General features: G+C 45.8%; 2 protein-coding genes across 2 annotated transcripts in view; one reads left to right on the top strand and one right to left on the bottom strand.

The window, feature by feature from the left end:
• SLX9 (SLX9 ribosome biogenesis factor) overlaps positions 1–10580 on the bottom strand; it is a 63740-nt gene extending 53160 nt beyond the window's left edge. The window contains exons 1-2 of the mRNA XM_061607616.1: positions 10018–10580; positions 1511–1619 (exon numbers count right to left, since the gene is read on the bottom strand). Of these exons, the coding sequence (XP_061463600.1) occupies positions 1511–1619; positions 10018–10146 (238 nt within the window). The 5' untranslated portion in view covers positions 10147–10580. The remainder of the gene's footprint in view (positions 1–1510; positions 1620–10017) is intronic.
• A 489-nt stretch (positions 10581–11069) lies between these two features.
• ITGB2 (integrin subunit beta 2) overlaps positions 11070–17963 on the top strand; it is a 76180-nt gene continuing 69286 nt past the window's right edge. The window contains exon 1 of the mRNA XM_061607608.1: positions 11070–11150. The gene's annotated coding sequence lies outside the window, so the exon portion shown is untranslated. The remainder of the gene's footprint in view (positions 11151–17963) is intronic.

The following is a 17963-nucleotide window of genomic DNA, read 5'->3' as shown; positions in this document are numbered from 1 at the left end:
AGGGATCAAAAAGACATCTCACATAAGTTAGGATGAACATTATAGAAGAGAGTGTCCTGATTGCAGAAGGGGCAGAAATTCACACACAATAGTTCAGCAAGGCAAATTAAGTCTAGTTTGATACAAACTGCTTCAAATATGTTCCCTGTTTGAGAAAAAGCTTACTTTTCTGACTGGTGTAGGCTTAACCTGTATGTGAACAGGGTTAAAATGACAAATACTTGACCCAAGTCAATTTTTGTAACATTTTCTGGTAGTCTAAAATTCAACACTCCTTTTAGTGGAAGAAGTCACAACCCATTCCAAAGAATTCACCAACTCATGAATTCTTGATACTAGGAACAGACTAGGCCTGATCCAGTAACAGAGCATCCAACGCATGGGAAGACAGGGGAAGGGGTGCCAGGGGAAGAGAAGCCAGCAGGCAACTAAGTTCCTTTTGGAAGCCTCCAGGCCGGCTGAATGTCAGCTCAGCCAGGAGCTGCATGCAGGAACCAGAAAGTAAAATCTGGCTCTCACAAATACCCCTACAGGGAGTAAGCACTCTCCACAGACTTCCATCGCAATTATTTTCTTAGACTCATCTTTTTCCTGGCATAACTTTTGCCTGGATCAGGACCTACAGGAGCACTCCGAACACGAGTTGGATGTGGCCTTCCCCCCGTTGGCCCCTCCTCCGACACACACCCCCGGAACATCCCTTTTTCAGGCCTTCCATCAGCTTCTGCGACCTCCCCTTCCACCAGCTGGCTGGGTCCTGACTCCTCCACAGCTAAGCTGTGATGAGGGGCTTCTACCAGCTTAGCTTGGCACAGCCCAGCTGGCTCAGCCAGGGATCCACCATATAAGAACATAAGAACATAAGAAGAGCCTGCTGGATCAGGCCAGTGGCCCATCTAGTCCAGCATCCTGTTCTCACAGTGGCCAACCAGGTGCCTGGGGGAAGCCCGCAAGCAGGACCCGAGTGCAAGAACACTCTCCCCTCCTGAGGCTTCCGGCAACTGGTTTTCAGAAGCATGCTGCCTCTGACTAGGGTGGCAGAGCACAGCCATCATGTCTAGTAGCCATTGATAGCCCTGTCCTCCATGAATTTGTCTAATCTTCTTTTAAAGCCATCCAAGCTGGTGGCCATTACTGCATCTTGTGGGAGCAAATTCCATAGTTTAACTATGCGCTGAGTAAAGAAGTACTTCCTTTTGTCTGTCCTGAATCTTCCAACATTCAGCTTCTTTGAATGTCCACGAGTTCTAGTATTATGAGAGAGGGAGAAGAACTTTTCTCTATCCACTTTCTCAATGCCATGCATAATTTTATACACTTCTATCATGTCTCCTCTGACTCGCCTTTTCTCTAAACTAAAAAGCCCCAAATGCTGCAACCTTTCCTCATAAGGGAGTCGCTCTATCTAACTCCCCCTAGCCTAGAGTAAATAGCAGATGGAACGCGCCTAGTTATTTTTTGCATTCTTACACATTATGAGAGGCAGATGTGCCACAATATCCATTCTTACCTTTTAGGACTGAAAAAATGCTTCTTGTATCGATGTCTAACTTCTTCACAAGACTTTTTGGATCAATCTTCACTCCAGCAAAGATGTTTGAGGTCATAAAAGCCTGGTCCTGACACAAAGAAACAAAAAAAGTCTTGTGGCATCTTAAAGACTAAGAACTTTATTGTGATACAAGTTTTTGTGGACTCCAGTCTACTTCATCAGATGCAATATAAAAAACATAAAACATAATGTAACTAATCCCTTTATCATATGCACTTAATCTTAGTTACCAACATTCTTACACTCCAAAATAAGGTGGAGAAACTTATTCTGAATCCTCCCCAAAAAACTTATGTAACATTGCTATACCTTTTAAATGCAACCTCTGCCAAAAACAAAGTTTTTTATTGCCCCCTTTCTTTCCCATCTCTCAGACTTTCAAAACTTATATATGAAATTTGAAATAAGGCTGCTATTTTTGCTTTAGCATCTATGAACAAAATAAATATTTGCAAGAGTAAACCAGGTTGGAGGGCTGTTACTTTATCATACCTCAAGTATAATAGCTAAGTTATGGTCAGTTTTTATTCTCCCAAGAATAATTTCTGTAATCATTGGATAATTTTTAAAAATCTCCTATGATTTTTGACCTTAATTGGTAAATAAAAGATGAAGGTAATAAGCTACTGCAGAAACTACTCCCAAACTACAGTTGCAGTTACAGGATGGTTTCAAAATATGCTTGGATAAGTATACTGTCCCACAGGGTATATTTTTAGATTTAGTTATGAATTTGACACAAAATGGCTCGCTCCTCACCTCTGTACTATACTGAAAGGATCTGTACTATTCAGAAATGTGTCCTATATCACCATCTGGTGGAGAACACATTGTTATGAATTTGGTCTCTAAATCTCAACTGAGTCTACCACTTCAGTTTTGTCCCATATTACCAAATGTAAGGGGCTTGACAAATGGTTAAATTGAAGTTAATTGTTCTCAGTGACAGTATATGTTCTGCAGAAGGGGAGGAAAGGAGAAAAGACAAGACAGTCAGAGAGAATTGCAAGTTTAGCTGAAGCATTCTTGGGTTGGTTAGTCTCTTTGGGGAGCTGAGAGTCAACATTAGGCATAAATAAAATTAATATTACAGAGACATCAAAACTCCAGTGGTCTCTTATCAAAAAAAAAGCCTAAACCCTACTGTACTGTCTCTGCAACTTATTGTCAGAAGTTGGAGCACCCTTATATTCTGTGTGTCTACAATCACAATTTTATAAGAATTGTGGGGCTTTCTGGGAACCAGCCAAATGCTTTTATACAATCGCGTTCTTTCAACAATACAAGAAGGCCTTCTTCCATATTGTTTGATTGTTAGATCTGTAATTTACAGTTTGGCCACTTCTGCTTTGGCAATGTTTTCAGCTGAAGACTTGAAAAGTCCCTACTATATACATATAATTTCTGCTGTCTGAAAGAAGTAAGAATTGACTGGAAGCACACACAAAATAAAGGGGTAAGGGGAACACACACACACCAGGAATCCTGGCTTATCCTGTTAATGAGCAGCATATTATCCAGCCCATTTGCACAACAGGCAAAACAAACCAGGAAGTCACAATTAAGCTTGACTTCCTGTGACATAGGAACCTAGCATTCTGGTTTGTTGCTCCCAGGATCAAGCCAGGGTTTCAAGTCGGTTAACAAATTCTGCCTTGCTTGAGACTCGCAAGCCAGGATACTGGTTAGCTGCCGAAAACTACTATCTTCTTCAGACATTCTGTTCAAAGTGCTCCTGCCGTATGAAATGAGATGGGTAACCACCAGTGGAATGCTTCAGCGGAGAGGCAACTCTGCTTAATACTAACCCTCTTCAGTCAGTGGATCTAAGTGTTAGGCATGTTCTGCCCAACTATAATTCAGATTATCCCACCATGGCATGTGCTCACCACCTCTGGAGGAAAAGTTTTAAACATTGTTTAAAGAACAAAATTAGCAAGGAAGGCTGTACTAAAGAAAAGCCATATGGAACTGGTGTTTTTTTTTGAAGGAGCACAGAATAGCCTACAATTTAAAAACCAAACTTGTCCCCAGTCATTTTCCTTAATAAACACCCAAGGCCTGATAAATGGACATTTTCTATCATCACCCCCACAGAGCCTGAATCAGTCAATATTACCTTTACAAATGTTCGGCATACATTTTACAGCTTTATGAAAAATTTGTGCCTGTATTCACCTGCTTGCTGGTTCTCCCAGCCCTTTTTGTCTTCGCATTGTTTCTATTAACTATAAGCCTGTGGACAGGGATTTTACAAAAAAAAACTTTATAAAGTGTCAAGAATACCTAAGTTTGAGCTAAAGTTGGTCAAGTTAAAATGGTTCAGCCAGAGGAAATTCTGGGAGCTTTGTTGATCCCTGGGATACTCTGCTGGAGAAGTCCAAGGCTTTAGTGCCAGACAGGCAATTTGCAAATGTCAATTTATTTATTTATTCAATTTGTTAAGACGCTCATCTGGCTGACTTCCCAGCCACTCTGAGCGACGTACAATATAGCATATAACACATCAAAATATCAGAAACATCAAAAAACGGTAACAGTATAACAATAGCAATAAACAATATAATTAAACAATGTCATAGAACCAAGAAGTTGCAATTGAACCTTATCTGTTATCTCTTATCTGCTTCCTGAGATCAAAGTCAGGGAGAGTGGGTATTGCAGATCAGGACCAGTGGGTGGGACTGTCTAGCCCCTCTTATCTTCAAAGAAGGTGATCACAAAAGAGGCGCCTAGGATGGCTAATTGGCCCCCTCCCTGTTGCTAGCTAAACCCCATAAAAATGAAGGGTGATCTTTCAGTTACTTGTTCACGTTCCCTTGTTCCACTACTTTGACCTGCCTGCTGATGCTGATGTTGGGAACCAGGCGTTTACTGAAGTGAGTATAGCTAGGTTAGGTTTGTTGTGTTGATTGTCTGTTTATAATAAATAATAAATAATAAATTTAATTTCTGTGTCGCCTATCTGGCCAGAGGCCACTCTAGGTGACGTACAAAACAGTTAAAACACAATAAGATAAAATACAATAATACAATATAAAAACAATATAAGAACAATACAGCAGCAATATTAAAACAGGGTAGGAGGCATTTCAGTCTTAGCAATTAACCCTCCCCGGAGATCCCAAAGGCCTGTTGAAAGAGCCAGGTCTTTAAGGCTTTACGGAATGCATTTAGGGAAGAGGTGTGTAGAAGATCTTGTGGGAGGGAGTTCCAGAGGGTGGGGGCCGCCACTGAGAATGCCCTCTCTCTTGTACCCGCCAATCTAGCTGTTTTTGTCGGCGGGATTGAGAGAAGACCTTGTGTGGCTGATCTTGTCGGGCGGCATAATTGGTGGCGTTGAAGGCGCTCCGTAAGATAAACTGGGCCGGAACCGTATAGGGCTTTAAAGGTTAATACCAACACCTTGAATTGGGCCCGGAAAACAACTGGAAGCCAGTGTAGATCGAACAACACTGGTGTGATGTGATCCCGGCGGCGACTATTCGTAAGTAGTCGAGCCGCCGCATTTTGTGTAAGTTGTAATTTCCAGACCGTTTTCAAGGGTAACCCCACGTAGAGCGCATTACAGTAGTCCAAACGAGAGGTGACCAGGGCGTGTACTACCAGGGGGAGCTGATGAGCAGGAAGGTAGGGTTGCAGCCTTCGTATGAGGTGTAGTTGATACCAGGCTGCCTGGCTCACTGCCGAAATCTGAGCCTCCATGGACAGCCTGGAGTCAAGTACAACCTCAAGGCTGCGGACCTGGTCCTTCAGGGGTAAACTCACCCCATTGAACCTCAGGTCAACATCTCCCAACCTTCTTTTGTCCCCCACAAGCAGCACCTCGGTCTTATCGGGGTTCAGCTTCAGCTTGTTCCTTCCCATCCATCCACTCACGGATTCCAGGCACTTGGACAAGGTCTCCACAGCAGACTCTGGTGAAGATTTAAACGAAAGATAGAGCTGAGTGTCATCTGCATATTGGTGACACTGCAGCCCAAATCTCCTAATGATTGTCCCCAGCGGCTTCATATAAATGTTAAATAGCATGGGAGAGAGGATAGAACCCTGTGGCACACCACAATTGAGAGGCCAAGGGTCTGAAACCTCCTCCCCCAATGCTACTTGTTGGTACCTATCGGAGAGAAAGGAACGGAACCACTGTAATACAGTGCCTCCAATTCCCAATCCCTCCAGGCGATGTAAAAGGATACTGTGGTCGACAGTATCAAAAGCCGCTGAGAGATCAAGGAGGACAAGAAAGGTGAATTCTCCCCTATCTAATGCCCTCCTCAGATCATCTACCAGAGCGACCAAGGCTGTTTCAGTTCCGTGACCAGTCCTGAAACCCGATTGGTATGGATCCAAGTAATCCATTTCATCCAAGTGTGTTGACAACTGGTTGGCCACCACTCGCTCAATGACCTTGCCCAAAAATGGTAAGTTCGAAATTGGGCAGAAGTTATTGAAAACTTGGGGTCCAAGGAGAGCTTCTTCAGAATGGGCTTTACAATTGCCTCCTTGAAAGCTGATGGCATCACACCCTCTTTCAAGGATGCGTTTACCACCGCCTTGATCCCCTAGCCCAATTTCTCTCTGCAGCTCATAAGGAGCCACGATGGGCAAGGATCAGTTAGGCAAGTGATAGGCTTCACAGATATAAGCACCTTGTCCACATCCTCAGAAGGGAGAAGCTGAAACCGATCCCAACTTACCGGCATGCAACTGGTCAACTCTGGTTCATCCACTGTATCCACGGCGCACGGGATCGAGCTCCGTAGGTGTTCGATTTTGTCAGCGAAGTGCTTTGCTAATATATCACAGGAGGCCTTTGACTGTTCCAAGGGTTCCTGAGCAGCTGGACCGACCAGGCTTCGGACCACCTGGAACAGCCTCCTGGGACAGCACTCCGCAGACGCAATAGAGGCAGCAAAGAAAGCCTTCTTTCCTGCCTTTATTGCCACTTGGTAGGCAGCTACTGCTGCTCTAACCTGTGTCCGGACATCTTCGGAGCGGGATTTCCGCCACCGGCGCTCTAGTCGTCTCACCTCCTGTCTCAAACTACGCAGCCATGGTGTATACCATGGTGCTAGTTGAGTTCTATTCAGGGGGAGAGGACGTTTCGGAGCCACCCAGCCTAATGCCCTGGTGATCCCATCATTCCACTCCTTCACCAGGGTTTCGACCAGGCGACCTTCAGCAGGTTCCAATTCCAGCAGCAGCAGCACAAGCAGGCAGATGGCTCTCCCTCCCTGGGCGATGATGGTCCTCTTCCCTTGCAGGCACTGGATCTCCAGTTTGAATCTCTCACAGTATTATGCAAATGTATCTCTTGTTAAGTCTAGCTGGGGGCAATCAGCTTTAAAGGAAATATATGCTGCTCTCTTTTTGTATGTGCCTTTCTTTTCCTTTAAATAAACTACCTTTTTATTAATGATGTGTATTGCTTGGGGCTTATGACTCCAAATTCAGTCCTTGATCACTGGTTGCTACTGAATACCGTAGATTAGTGTGGGTTAATGCCCTAGAGCAGAGGGTGTAACAATAGCAGACCGCTCTAGGATCTCCGTTAGTGCTCTGAATTCCCCTTATTCAGAGTGGAAGCTAAAAAAGGGGGTGGTGGCAGCATACTCCTTCCAGGATTGGTATTTGGGTGCAACTAATCCTGGGAAGGTTAAGAGTTCGCCCAGGAAGCAGTGACCCCAGGGAACTGGGGCTGTTCTCGGAAGCAAAGAAGCCCCTTGGGGTGCTGAGGTCAAGGGACCCCTGGGGGGCAACCTTTGACATAAAGTACCTAGAAAGTTTATTAATAAAAATGCTACTTTAAAATAATACAGAGAAGGCATTTTAAAGCTTGGGTTTACAAGTTCCCTAACGCCGTAGGTTAAACATGAAGTACCAGCCTGATGACAAACTGTAATTGTTATTACTTCTAATTCCATTGTCACCGGATAGTCCACCTATAGTCCTGGGAGAGAAGAGTCACTCACTATACACTGCAAAAGTCGCTTGGCTTCTGGGAGGGGCTAAGGAAAACAGGGAGCTCGATCAACTCTGCGGAATACAAGCTCCATCAGGCTCCTCCCTCCATTGACTGTCTCCTGACATTACATCAGGCTACAGCAGAGAGAGAAATTAAGCTGGGCCAGACCATCCGCTCCTTCTCTTTGGACTGCTCCATTTCAGCTTCTCATTACAAGAATTCTGTAACTAGGGCTGCTTCTAGACTGTTGCTATTTTGTAGGTGGAATTTAGGGGCATACCAGCAAATTCAATTTGCAAAATTAACCTGGATTTGGCTCTCTTGCACACACAAAAAAACCTTCCAAAAATTTGGATTTTTGCAGTAAGGAAAGTGACAGGAAGATACTCTGGTAAATGTGGGATAACAATTGCTTGATGCAACAGATTTGCCAACATTTGAGTTGGAACTCAGTTGGAATCCACGTTTTATTACTTCGAATTTGCCTTCAGTGGACACATATGTGTATTTGCAGTTGTACTTAAAAGACCAATCTCTTATTTCTGCCATTTTAAGTCAGTTTCCTTCCAGTGGCTATATCAACTTCTGAAACTAAAACAGTATTTTTTAAAAAAAACTGATCTAATTTGTGCAGAACAGTCATTTAGGGAAAAATATCTTCTTCTTTTCTAAATGACTATTGTGCACAAATTAGATCAGTCTTTCACTACTACCTTGCTCTAGTAAAAGAATCATTTTAAATATGCAGAGAGACATGAGCTTAAAAGGCTTGACTTCACACCAGCAAGGCATGAGTGAAAGAACAGTTTAAAAAATTGTTATCAGTCCAGAAGTTGACATTGCCACCAGAAGAAAATGGACTTAAAATGATGGAATCAGAGGGAGGGCAAAGAGGAGTTGCCCTCCCAAAGCAGGATTGAGCCACAGCAAAGCATCCCTCACTGCCCACCAAGGAGCAGCTTCAACTCACATTTACCTGCCTTTTCAGATTTTCTGAGGATCAATAAAGGGTGTAGTTTGGGGGTGGGAGGAAGCTACAGGATAGCTCTTGAAAAACCAGAACATCATATGGATGCCTGTACTTTAATGGGGACACAGCCAAATGCAAATACGGATTAAGCTCCAGTATGGACAATCTCAAAGTCATACAGCCTCGCACAAACAAATCCAAATGAATCCTCAATAAACAATGGCTGTCATATAACCTTCTCACAAACGTTGTGCAAGCAAAACAGGATGATTTGCTTGATACCAGTCGTGTGCAAGCGACCCAAGAATTTGTGCCCCATTTGACTCCCCCATCCCACCCCTAATCTCTTTCCTTTGTTGTTGTTGTTGTTGTTGTTATGTGCCTCCAAGTCGACTACAACTTATGGCGACCCCCTATGAATCAGTGACCTCCACTAGCATCTGTCATGAACCACCCTGTTCAGATCTTGTAAGTTCAGGTCTGTGGCTTCCTTTATGGAATCAATCCATCTCTTGTTTGGCCTTCCTCTTTTTCTACTCCCTTCTGTTTTTCCCAGCATTATTATCTTTTCTAATGAATCAGGTCTTCTCATTACATGTCCGAAGTATGATAACCTCAGTTTCATCATTTTAGCTTCCAGTGAGAGTTCTGGTTTAGTTTGTTCTAACACCCAATTTGTCTTTTTTGCAGTCCATTGTATCAGCAAAGCTCTCCTCCAACATGTTACAGGTGTTAACCTTTAAAGTCCTATACGGTGTCGGTCCAGTTTATCTAAAGGAGCGCCTCCAGCATCACCAAATATGCCGCCTGACGAGATCTGCCTCACAAGACCTTCTCTCGGTCCCACCAGTTAAGACAGCTAGGCTGGTGCAGACCAGAGAGAGGGCATTCTCAGTTGTGGCCCCCACCATCTGGAACTCTCTGCCATACGACCTCCGCCATGCCCCCTCCCTGGCAGGTTTCCGCCAAGGATTGAAAACTTGGTTGTTTCAGCGGGCATACAAGTCTCCTAGATAATTTTAGTTTACAGTGTATAGATGTAGGTTGGTGGATTATAATTGTTTTATATATTAAAACTGTATTATATGTTGTATTTTTAATTATGTATGCCGCCTAGAGTGGCCGTTCATTCAGAGATAGGCGGCCTAAAAATAAAATTTTATTATTATTATTATTATCACATTTCAAATGAGTTGATTTTTCTCTTATCAGCTTTTTTCACTGTCCTTTAAACCTGAAGACAGCCATTGTCATTACTGATGTTCGTAACCCGCTCTGGGAGCCTTTTCGGCCGAACAGCGGGCTCAAAATGCTTCAAATGAATAAAAACCACGATCCCAACCACGTTTGCTCAGAATTAGGCCCCAGGGTTAAAGCTCATCTTCTAAAGGGATGCATAAGGCGGGGAGGTCCACAAGCGTCCCCCTCGCCATCACGTCCTACACACGTGGGACAGTCTGGACATCGCCTCTGCGCTTTCTCTCCCCCCCTCTCTTTCCCCCACTATGGTATGATCCGTCCCTCCCTTACCTTGTCGGTAAACACCCTCGAAGTCAAGGCATCTGTCGGGAGCTTCGCCTCCTCCAAAACCTGCCGGGACTTTGCCGGTTTCGGCGCCGCCCGATGCAACCGCGGCCGTTTTATAACTTTGCCTACCATAGCCCGAAAAGAAAGGCCACCTTCCGAAGGGACAGCGCGGGGCGGAAGGGGGTCTTAAGAAACTAGGGAAAGGGCTGTGCGACTCTCTAAACGTCCCCCCGGGAAACCGGACTCTTGCAGCGTCACGTTCTGCCTCGCCTGCTTATACTATTGGTTGGTATAGCAATCTTTCCACGCTAGGCGCGGCGCCGGTCTCCATCTGCGTCTAATCCTGAGCGATAAAATGACAGCCCTCAGTAGAGGATGCCCGCTCTGTCGAGAAGGCTCAGCCGCTGGCAGGCGGGAAGGGTGAAGCCTGGTAGGCTTAGCGGAATGGAGCTGGCACCTGGAGGGTCCGGGAAAGAGCCTGGTGTCTCACGGGTGGAAGGGACCTGATGGGAGAGCCAATTGAAGCCGAGAGAAAGAGGGACCCAAAAGCATCCATGCAGTTTCAACTCAAGCCCTGAAGATAAACCTGGCCCTTTTCATGTCTGCAATGGCCAGTAGGGTTTTTTCCCCCTCTTCCGCATCTAGTTTTGTTTGAAGCCCGCAAAGAGCGTCGTTATCACGACCGCCACTGAGAGCAAAGACACTCCAACAAAATCTTCCACATGCGCAAAGACAGTCACAAATCATGGAAATCTTAGAATATGAACTATTGTTATTAGAGTGAAAAAAATGTTACAGGTGAGGAAGAGGGTTTTTACTTTATTTATTTATTTATTTATTGTTTCAATTTATATACCGCCCTTAGCGAAATAGCTCTCAGGGCGGTGAACAAACAAAATAAAATACAATATATCATAATAAAAATACAAAAACATATACAAACAAACAACGAAAAGCACAGCAAAAACAAAATAAGGGCCATTCGTCTGGGAACAATACGGAGGTGACAAACTAGTTCTGCCTGTTTCAAGAGAGCGGCAGTGACTTCCTGTTTCTTTAGGTTTGCAGTCTCTCCACGCTTTAGGCTTCAGCGCCCCCAGCGCCTCGTCTCTGCCCACCTCAGATGTGAGAAGCAGGTGAGGGCTGCAAGGGTTATCATTATTTGTGCCTATTTTATGTTTCTGGTATATAAAACTTGTTTCAATAAGCTTAACCTAAGTCCAGAGATAAACTTTGTTCCCAAACGGGAAATTAGTACAAATGTGGAGGGAAATTTTATGAAGGAAAAATCTGTAAATGTTAGTGCAGAGCTACAGGCTTTTAAAACCTGTCCTTGCTTATTTATCTTTTATTTTGTTCTATCTGTCTATCCTTCCTTTCTCTAAGAGCAATCCCATGTGAGTTTCCCCCGGGCAAGTCCACTGTTTATTGCAATCCTAACCCACTGATCCTTCCTACTGGAGGGAGTGAGAGTGTGGTAGGCATCCTTATTCATGGTAGAAGCCCTCACTGTGGTCATGGAAAATGTGGTGGATTGTTCCCCCCAGCAGTATCCAGTATAAGGCCCTGTGGGGGTGGGTGGAGCAGGCAGGGCCGGCACTAGAGGGTGGCCAGGTTGGGCCCTGGCAGAAGGTGCCTGTGGCCCAGAGGGACACCTGAAGGGCCCCTCCTTAGGGTGGGAGGGTGGCACTCCCATTCCGTGATCTACGACAGCAGCAGCTTCTGAGCCTGCTGCGGATTGAGGAGAGGGACCTCCCAGGCACTCCCCTAAAAAGATAGCATGGGCTTCAGTAAGCCCGCACACATGCCCCACCTACCTCTTCTGTTGCTGTAAATGTCATGTGTGCTGCGTGCACATGCCTGCCATCAACTAAGATGGCAGTAGGGGCATTCACAGCGATGAGAGAGGTTGGTGGGATGCGAAGGCAGGTGCCATGGGCCTGGGGCAGGCTGGTGCCCAAGGGCCCAGTCACACCTGGCACCAGCCCTGAGAGCAGGGATGGCCATTCTCCAGAGAGGGCCTTGTTGTGAGGCCATCAAATGCGCTGGAACTGTGCAGCAAATATTCCAGAAAACCTGTCTCCTGACACATGCACACCGGTGTGAGTCAGCAGGGTTTTGGAGGTGATGGATCCACTGTTCTGCTCTGTGTTGCTGCTCCCACAACAGAGCTTAGGATTGCTCTGTTACTCATAAGTGGGCATACCCACATGGGAGCTTTTCTTCGTAGCAAATACACTGCTTTTACTGCCGGAATAGATTTGCAAGGTCCACACTTTGTGCTAAATGGTAACTTCAGATCCGTTGTTTTCCATTCACACAAGTAGACGTTCTTCTGGGAAGGATTAGTGTCACTGTTTCCTTATGGCCACCCCTCTAATTTTACATTTTTACTCCCTCCAGTTGCTCAGTTACTGGGCATGTACAAATATTTTTGACCTGGGCAGTATTTTCACTCCCTCCTGCCTCCACTGCTTCCTGAAGTTTGGTGGCTGAAAAGAAGTGGGGTCATCTGCCCCCCTTTTCTCCGCTGCCCTTTGCTTTTTCTGAGTTAATTTTCCCCACTGGAAAAACAAATCACTACAATATTAATATTTTAAATAAAATATCTTCAATATTAATATTGATATTTTGGGGGCAACTTTTTTTTTAAAAATCCAGTTTTGATTTTTAAAAAAAAAATCAAAAACCAGGCGCAGAGAGATGTTACTTCAAAATTCTCTCAAAAAAGATAGAAAATATGAGAAAGAATGATAAAATCCAACCCCCAATTCCCATCTCTAGTAAAAAGGAGTGAAGGAAGTTTACTTGGGAAGAAAGGGAGGAAAGAAGGGAGAGCTGCTGCAAACTGAAGTGGGCAGGACAGAGCAGTCAGATCTCAGATGTTGCTAGATAAATCACCAGAAACAAAATGGAATTCATGGGAGAGTTAGGGGGCGGAGAAAGGGGAATAGCTGAAAATCACGATTCACCCACTCACTAAAAACCATTGAAGCAAACCATCTCCAAAGAGATATGGAGCGGAGTGGAGCCATATTGTTCTAAACTTGTCATTATCAGTGGATTAGGTTAGTACGGATTTACAGGGGGAAAACCTGCATGATAGCTTCTGTTTGCTAGCAATGTTATGTGAACCATGCAAATTAAAAGGAGATGTGAGTAGCACCCAAAACACAGTAATCCACTGTGTAGATGAGCCCAGTGCCTTTTAGGATTGTAAAATTCATTACTGCTTTTGGAATTGAAAAATCACCAAAAAACTTATTATTGTTAAAATCTACCCTGATCAGTAACAAAATTGTAATGTAATTCTCCACATTTATCTTTTATTGACTGTTGATTAAAAAAGATTAAAGTATACAATGATCAGGCCCATCATTTGTATTGGTATGCCCCATTTATATATAATAATAATTTCATTATTGATATATTTTGAATATATTAACTAAAATCAGATGTTTGAGCAACATTTGAACAAAAAAATGCAAAGTTACACACCAGAGAAAATTGGGGTGCAGATAGATCCCATCCTAGGCTTTTCAGAAGTGTTCAATCCTTTTAGACCTACATCTTATGCCATATGTTTATATTGCTGTAGTGCCAGGTCACAATTCATAAGTTGAAGACCAATGGGCTATTTGGTATGGACACAGGTATACAGAACATCCTGACTTCTAAACTGGAGGCGTTTATATTGGTGTAAGCGGTCTGCTCATTTGAGTTTCTCGATAGCCTGCAATCCCCTGATGAAGGCCTAAAAACCTATAGGCTGAAATGCGTCGGGTTTGAACACATAATACATTCCTATTTTTCTAGCAGCTTGGCTTTTGCCCTCTATTTCTTCCTGGTTTGGATGCTAGCCACTTTCTGTTGTTGCTATATGCCTTCAAGTCAATTATAACTTATGGTGACCCTATGGATTTTTTTAATATATATATTCATAGGATTTTCCCTATGAGTCCGGCCATCACAACGGGTTTTAGCTCCACCTATCGTGCGAAGGCAAGAATGTCTTTGAAGTCAAGACTAGGGGCGTCAGGCCCCTCCCACTCTCCAGTTCATTCTTGCCTTTGTACGAACAAGATTGGAATTATAGCATAGCATTGAGCCAAGTCTCTCATATTTGTTTGTGTATTTGTCTTCAAATCCTTCCTTTTTTCTGTTTTCTGTGTAGCTCACTTAGGGTCCCCACAGAGACCGCGGCTGCGGCTCTCTTCGCTAGTTTCCCAACCCTGAGCTATTCATTTCGATTTACTTTCCTTCCTTGACTGGGGGCTCCCTCTGAGACCGCGGCTGCGGTTCTCTTGTTTTTGGGCCGTTTTTGAGATCCCCCCTCCCCGGCTCTGTTGCTTCCAGTGTCTGGGGGCTCCCTCAGAGACCGCGGCTGCGGTTCTCTTTGTTTTTGATTGTTGTTGAGCTTCCCCCCCCCCGGCTTTGTTGCCGCGGCTGCGGCTCTTCTGATCTCAGCGGGAGCTTGCGGCTGCAGCTCCCGCCGTTCCCCCGTCACTCGATTTAGCCTGCCCGGGTCCGTTTTTCTCCCCCTTTATCCTGTGGCTGCGGCTACTCCATTAGTTCCGTTACCTTTTTCCTCAGCTCACCCTTGCTACGTGGTTTTAATTTCCCACTGTGAAGGGCTTTGCAGATGACAGCGGTGGCTCTCTCTGTGGCAGCTGCCGCTTTTCCCTTACTGCACTGTTACCTCCTGGGGGGGTTTTAGAGCCGCTAGTGCGGTTTTCGGCCCCGCGGTTCCTCCTGCGAGACAGCGCTGGGCAGACCTTCCCCCAGTTCGCTTCCAGACGGCCATTGCTTCTTCTCTCTCCGTCATTTTTTCCCGCTCTTTTTTTTTCCGGGCACCATTTTTTGCATTCAAATTTCCTGCCTTTTTTGTTACCCTTATTAACCATCGGATACCCCCCTTGCATGTTGTATACGTGCTGCAGACAGACTTACACAGGGCTGATTTTCACACTATTTTACTGTGGCTGTAATCCTAGTGGCTGGATTATATTATCAAGGCGGGAGCTCCAATCCTAGTGGGCTGGATTATTTTATCAAGGCTGGAGCTTTAATACTAGTGGCTGGATTATATTCTCAAGGCTGGAGCCTTAATCCTAGTGGCTGGATTGTATTATCAAGGCTGGAGCTTTACTCTTAGTGGCTGATTTGTACTAAATCTGATTTATATTGGTCCTGCCCCCTCTGAGGTCGTGAACCAAACCTGAAACCCAGCCTACAGCACTAATCTGAGTGTACCAACTCTAAAACAGCCTATATTATATTAACGCTGATACCTCAGTGCATTCTGCCCCCTCTGCGGCAGTGCACTTCGCCATCTGCCAGTGTATCCTACCCCCTCCGTGGTAGTACGCTGTGCCAGTTCGGGTCTTTACATTCTGCCCCCTCCGTGGCAGTGTACTGCACCCAAGTTAATATAAGATGGCAGAACAGCCAGGCATGTCACCATCAACCCATATGGTGCCAGATCAGCCAGGCATGCCACAATCAGCCAAGCCACAACATCCTAACACGACTAAGACCAGACATACCAAAGCACTGGCTAAGACAAAACATCTTTCCAGCCATAGTAAACCAAAGCGCCCACGTTATGTCTCTGTGCCAACCACCACCACAGCACAGGCACACATAAGCGATATTCTCCATTCCCCTGCTGCTGCCTCTGATGAGGAAGAGTTTGTTGGCTTTCCCCCGTGTTCGCCTAATGAACCTCCCTCCGTTTTACCGCCCCAAACATCTGTTCCAATAGTTCCTCAGGCACATACATCTGCCACATCCGGTCTGCAGCTGTCTCCTGATTTCCTCTCCCAACTTCAAGCCATGCTGGCACTTTTCACACAAATGCAGTCACTACCACAAGTTCCTGCCATACCTCCACTTAACATGGTCCAACGTGCGTGCCATGAAGCTCATTCTTCCGGTTCACCAGATCCCTTTGATGTAGCCAGAGGCAGATGTACGGACGAAGCCTCGTATGCGGAGGAGTCAACCTTCACTGACCATGTTGAAGGAGACGACTGGAGCGATTATTCAGATCATGAGGAGGATACATCGTATCGCTTGTTTAATACCTCAGACTATCAGCCGCTAGCACGCAGGGTAGTTAATACCCTTGGTCTCCAGACTGCGCCTTCAACTTCGCCCGCCCCAGCTATCAAAGGGGCCAAGGTTCTCAAATCCCCTGCACCTACTGAACACTACATTCCGGTGCCAGACCTAATTACCAAATTAGCCTCTGAAGAATGGGCCCATCCACTCAAAGCTCGACGCTTCAAGAACCTGGCTGACAGACTTTACGCCCTAGCCCCGGACTTTGCCACCAAGTTAGATGTCCCTGGCATAGATGAACCAATTGCTCGCCTCGTATCACGATCGCTTTTGCCCAGGGAAGGGGAATCCCACCTAAAAGACACTACTGAGTGACAAATAGACTTCGCCCTCCGCAAGAATCACGAGGCCACTGCCCTAGCCATGCGTGCCTCCGCTTCAGCCTCCATCTTCTCCAGAGCATCTATGATGTGGCTGGATGACCTTCTAGGGGATGCTAACCCTGATCCTGTCACCCTCAGAAGAGCACTATTGAAATTGCGTAAGACAGCAGCTTTTGTGGCCGATGCCACTCTGGATGCCACTCAATTAGGGGCACAAGCCATGATGGCTCAAATAGTCGCTCGTCGCACCCTCTGGCTTCGCCACTGGCAAGCTGATTCAGCGGACAGATTGAATCTGTCCAGGGCTCCTTACTCCAGATCTCTACTCTTCGGCGAGGAAGCTCTAAAGGCAGTGCTGGTCGATCCAAAAGACGCCCACAAACCGGTTCTGGCCACAGTCAAGAACAGCGACCACAGGCCTTTCAGGCGATTCCCTCCCTTCCGTTCTAACCAGCCCTTTCGAGGAACGCGGCCAGGAGGACGAGGCCGCGACTTCAGACCATATGACCCCAACACATTCAGGGGCCCCTGGAATCGACGCTTCCAGGGCAGAGGTCAGTACCAAGGGCGCAGGGGCAACTCATCGTCCTCATATAAGGGAGGCCCTCGCCTACGCAAGTAGTCTTAACGCCCTCCCCATAGGTGGCAGATTACTTAATTTTGGAGTTCGATGGCTGCGCCTTACTACGGTCTCCTGGATCAGGGACCTTTTCAGTTATGGCTATGCCATAGAGTTCTGGGCAACCCCATCAGACAGATTCCATCCGTCCCCTTGCCCAAGGGCACCAGCCAGGCACAACATTATGCAGACAGCTATACACCACCTCTTGAACATAGCGGCGATAGAGCCAGTTCCCACAACTGAGAGGGCGGAAGGGGTGTACTCCCTCCTATTTGCTGTGCCAAAATGAGATTTATCATGGAGGGCGGTATTGGACCTCAAGTTTGTCAACCATTTTGTAACATATCGCAGGTTCAAAATGGAATCACTCCACTCCATTACGGAGAGTCTGCATGAAGGAGACTTCCTGGCTTCTATCGACCTTAAGGAAGCGTATCTCCATGTGCCCATTTGCATAGCCCACAGAAAGTTTCTTCGGTTCGCTTTTGGCCACCAGCACTTTCAATATAGAGCAATGCCATTCGGCCTCTCCTCTGCTCCAAGAGTGTTTACCAAGGTGCTACTCATCCTAGTGGCTTACCTCCGGACCCAAGGGGTTCATATCTACCCATATTTGGATGATTTACTAATACGGGCCAAGTCGGAGGAACTGGCTCATCATCATTTAATGATCACCCTCAATGTTTTGCAGGCCTACGGCTGGCTTGTCAACTTCGACAAAAGCCATCTCCAACCAACCCAACGCCTACTACATCTAGGGGCAATGTTGGACACCCTGCAGGCAATGGTCTTCTTGGCTCCAGATCGCATCACTGCCATCACAAGCATCGCAAGGTCCCTGATGCAACAAACATCCGCAGACGTCATGCTTCTCGCCAGAG

This window comes from Rhineura floridana, chromosome 2, assembly GCF_030035675.1.
Source record: "Rhineura floridana isolate rRhiFlo1 chromosome 2, rRhiFlo1.hap2, whole genome shotgun sequence".
Lineage (NCBI taxonomy): Eukaryota > Metazoa > Chordata > Lepidosauria > Squamata > Rhineuridae > Rhineura > Rhineura floridana.
This window is presented reverse-complemented; position numbering and strand designations above follow the sequence as displayed.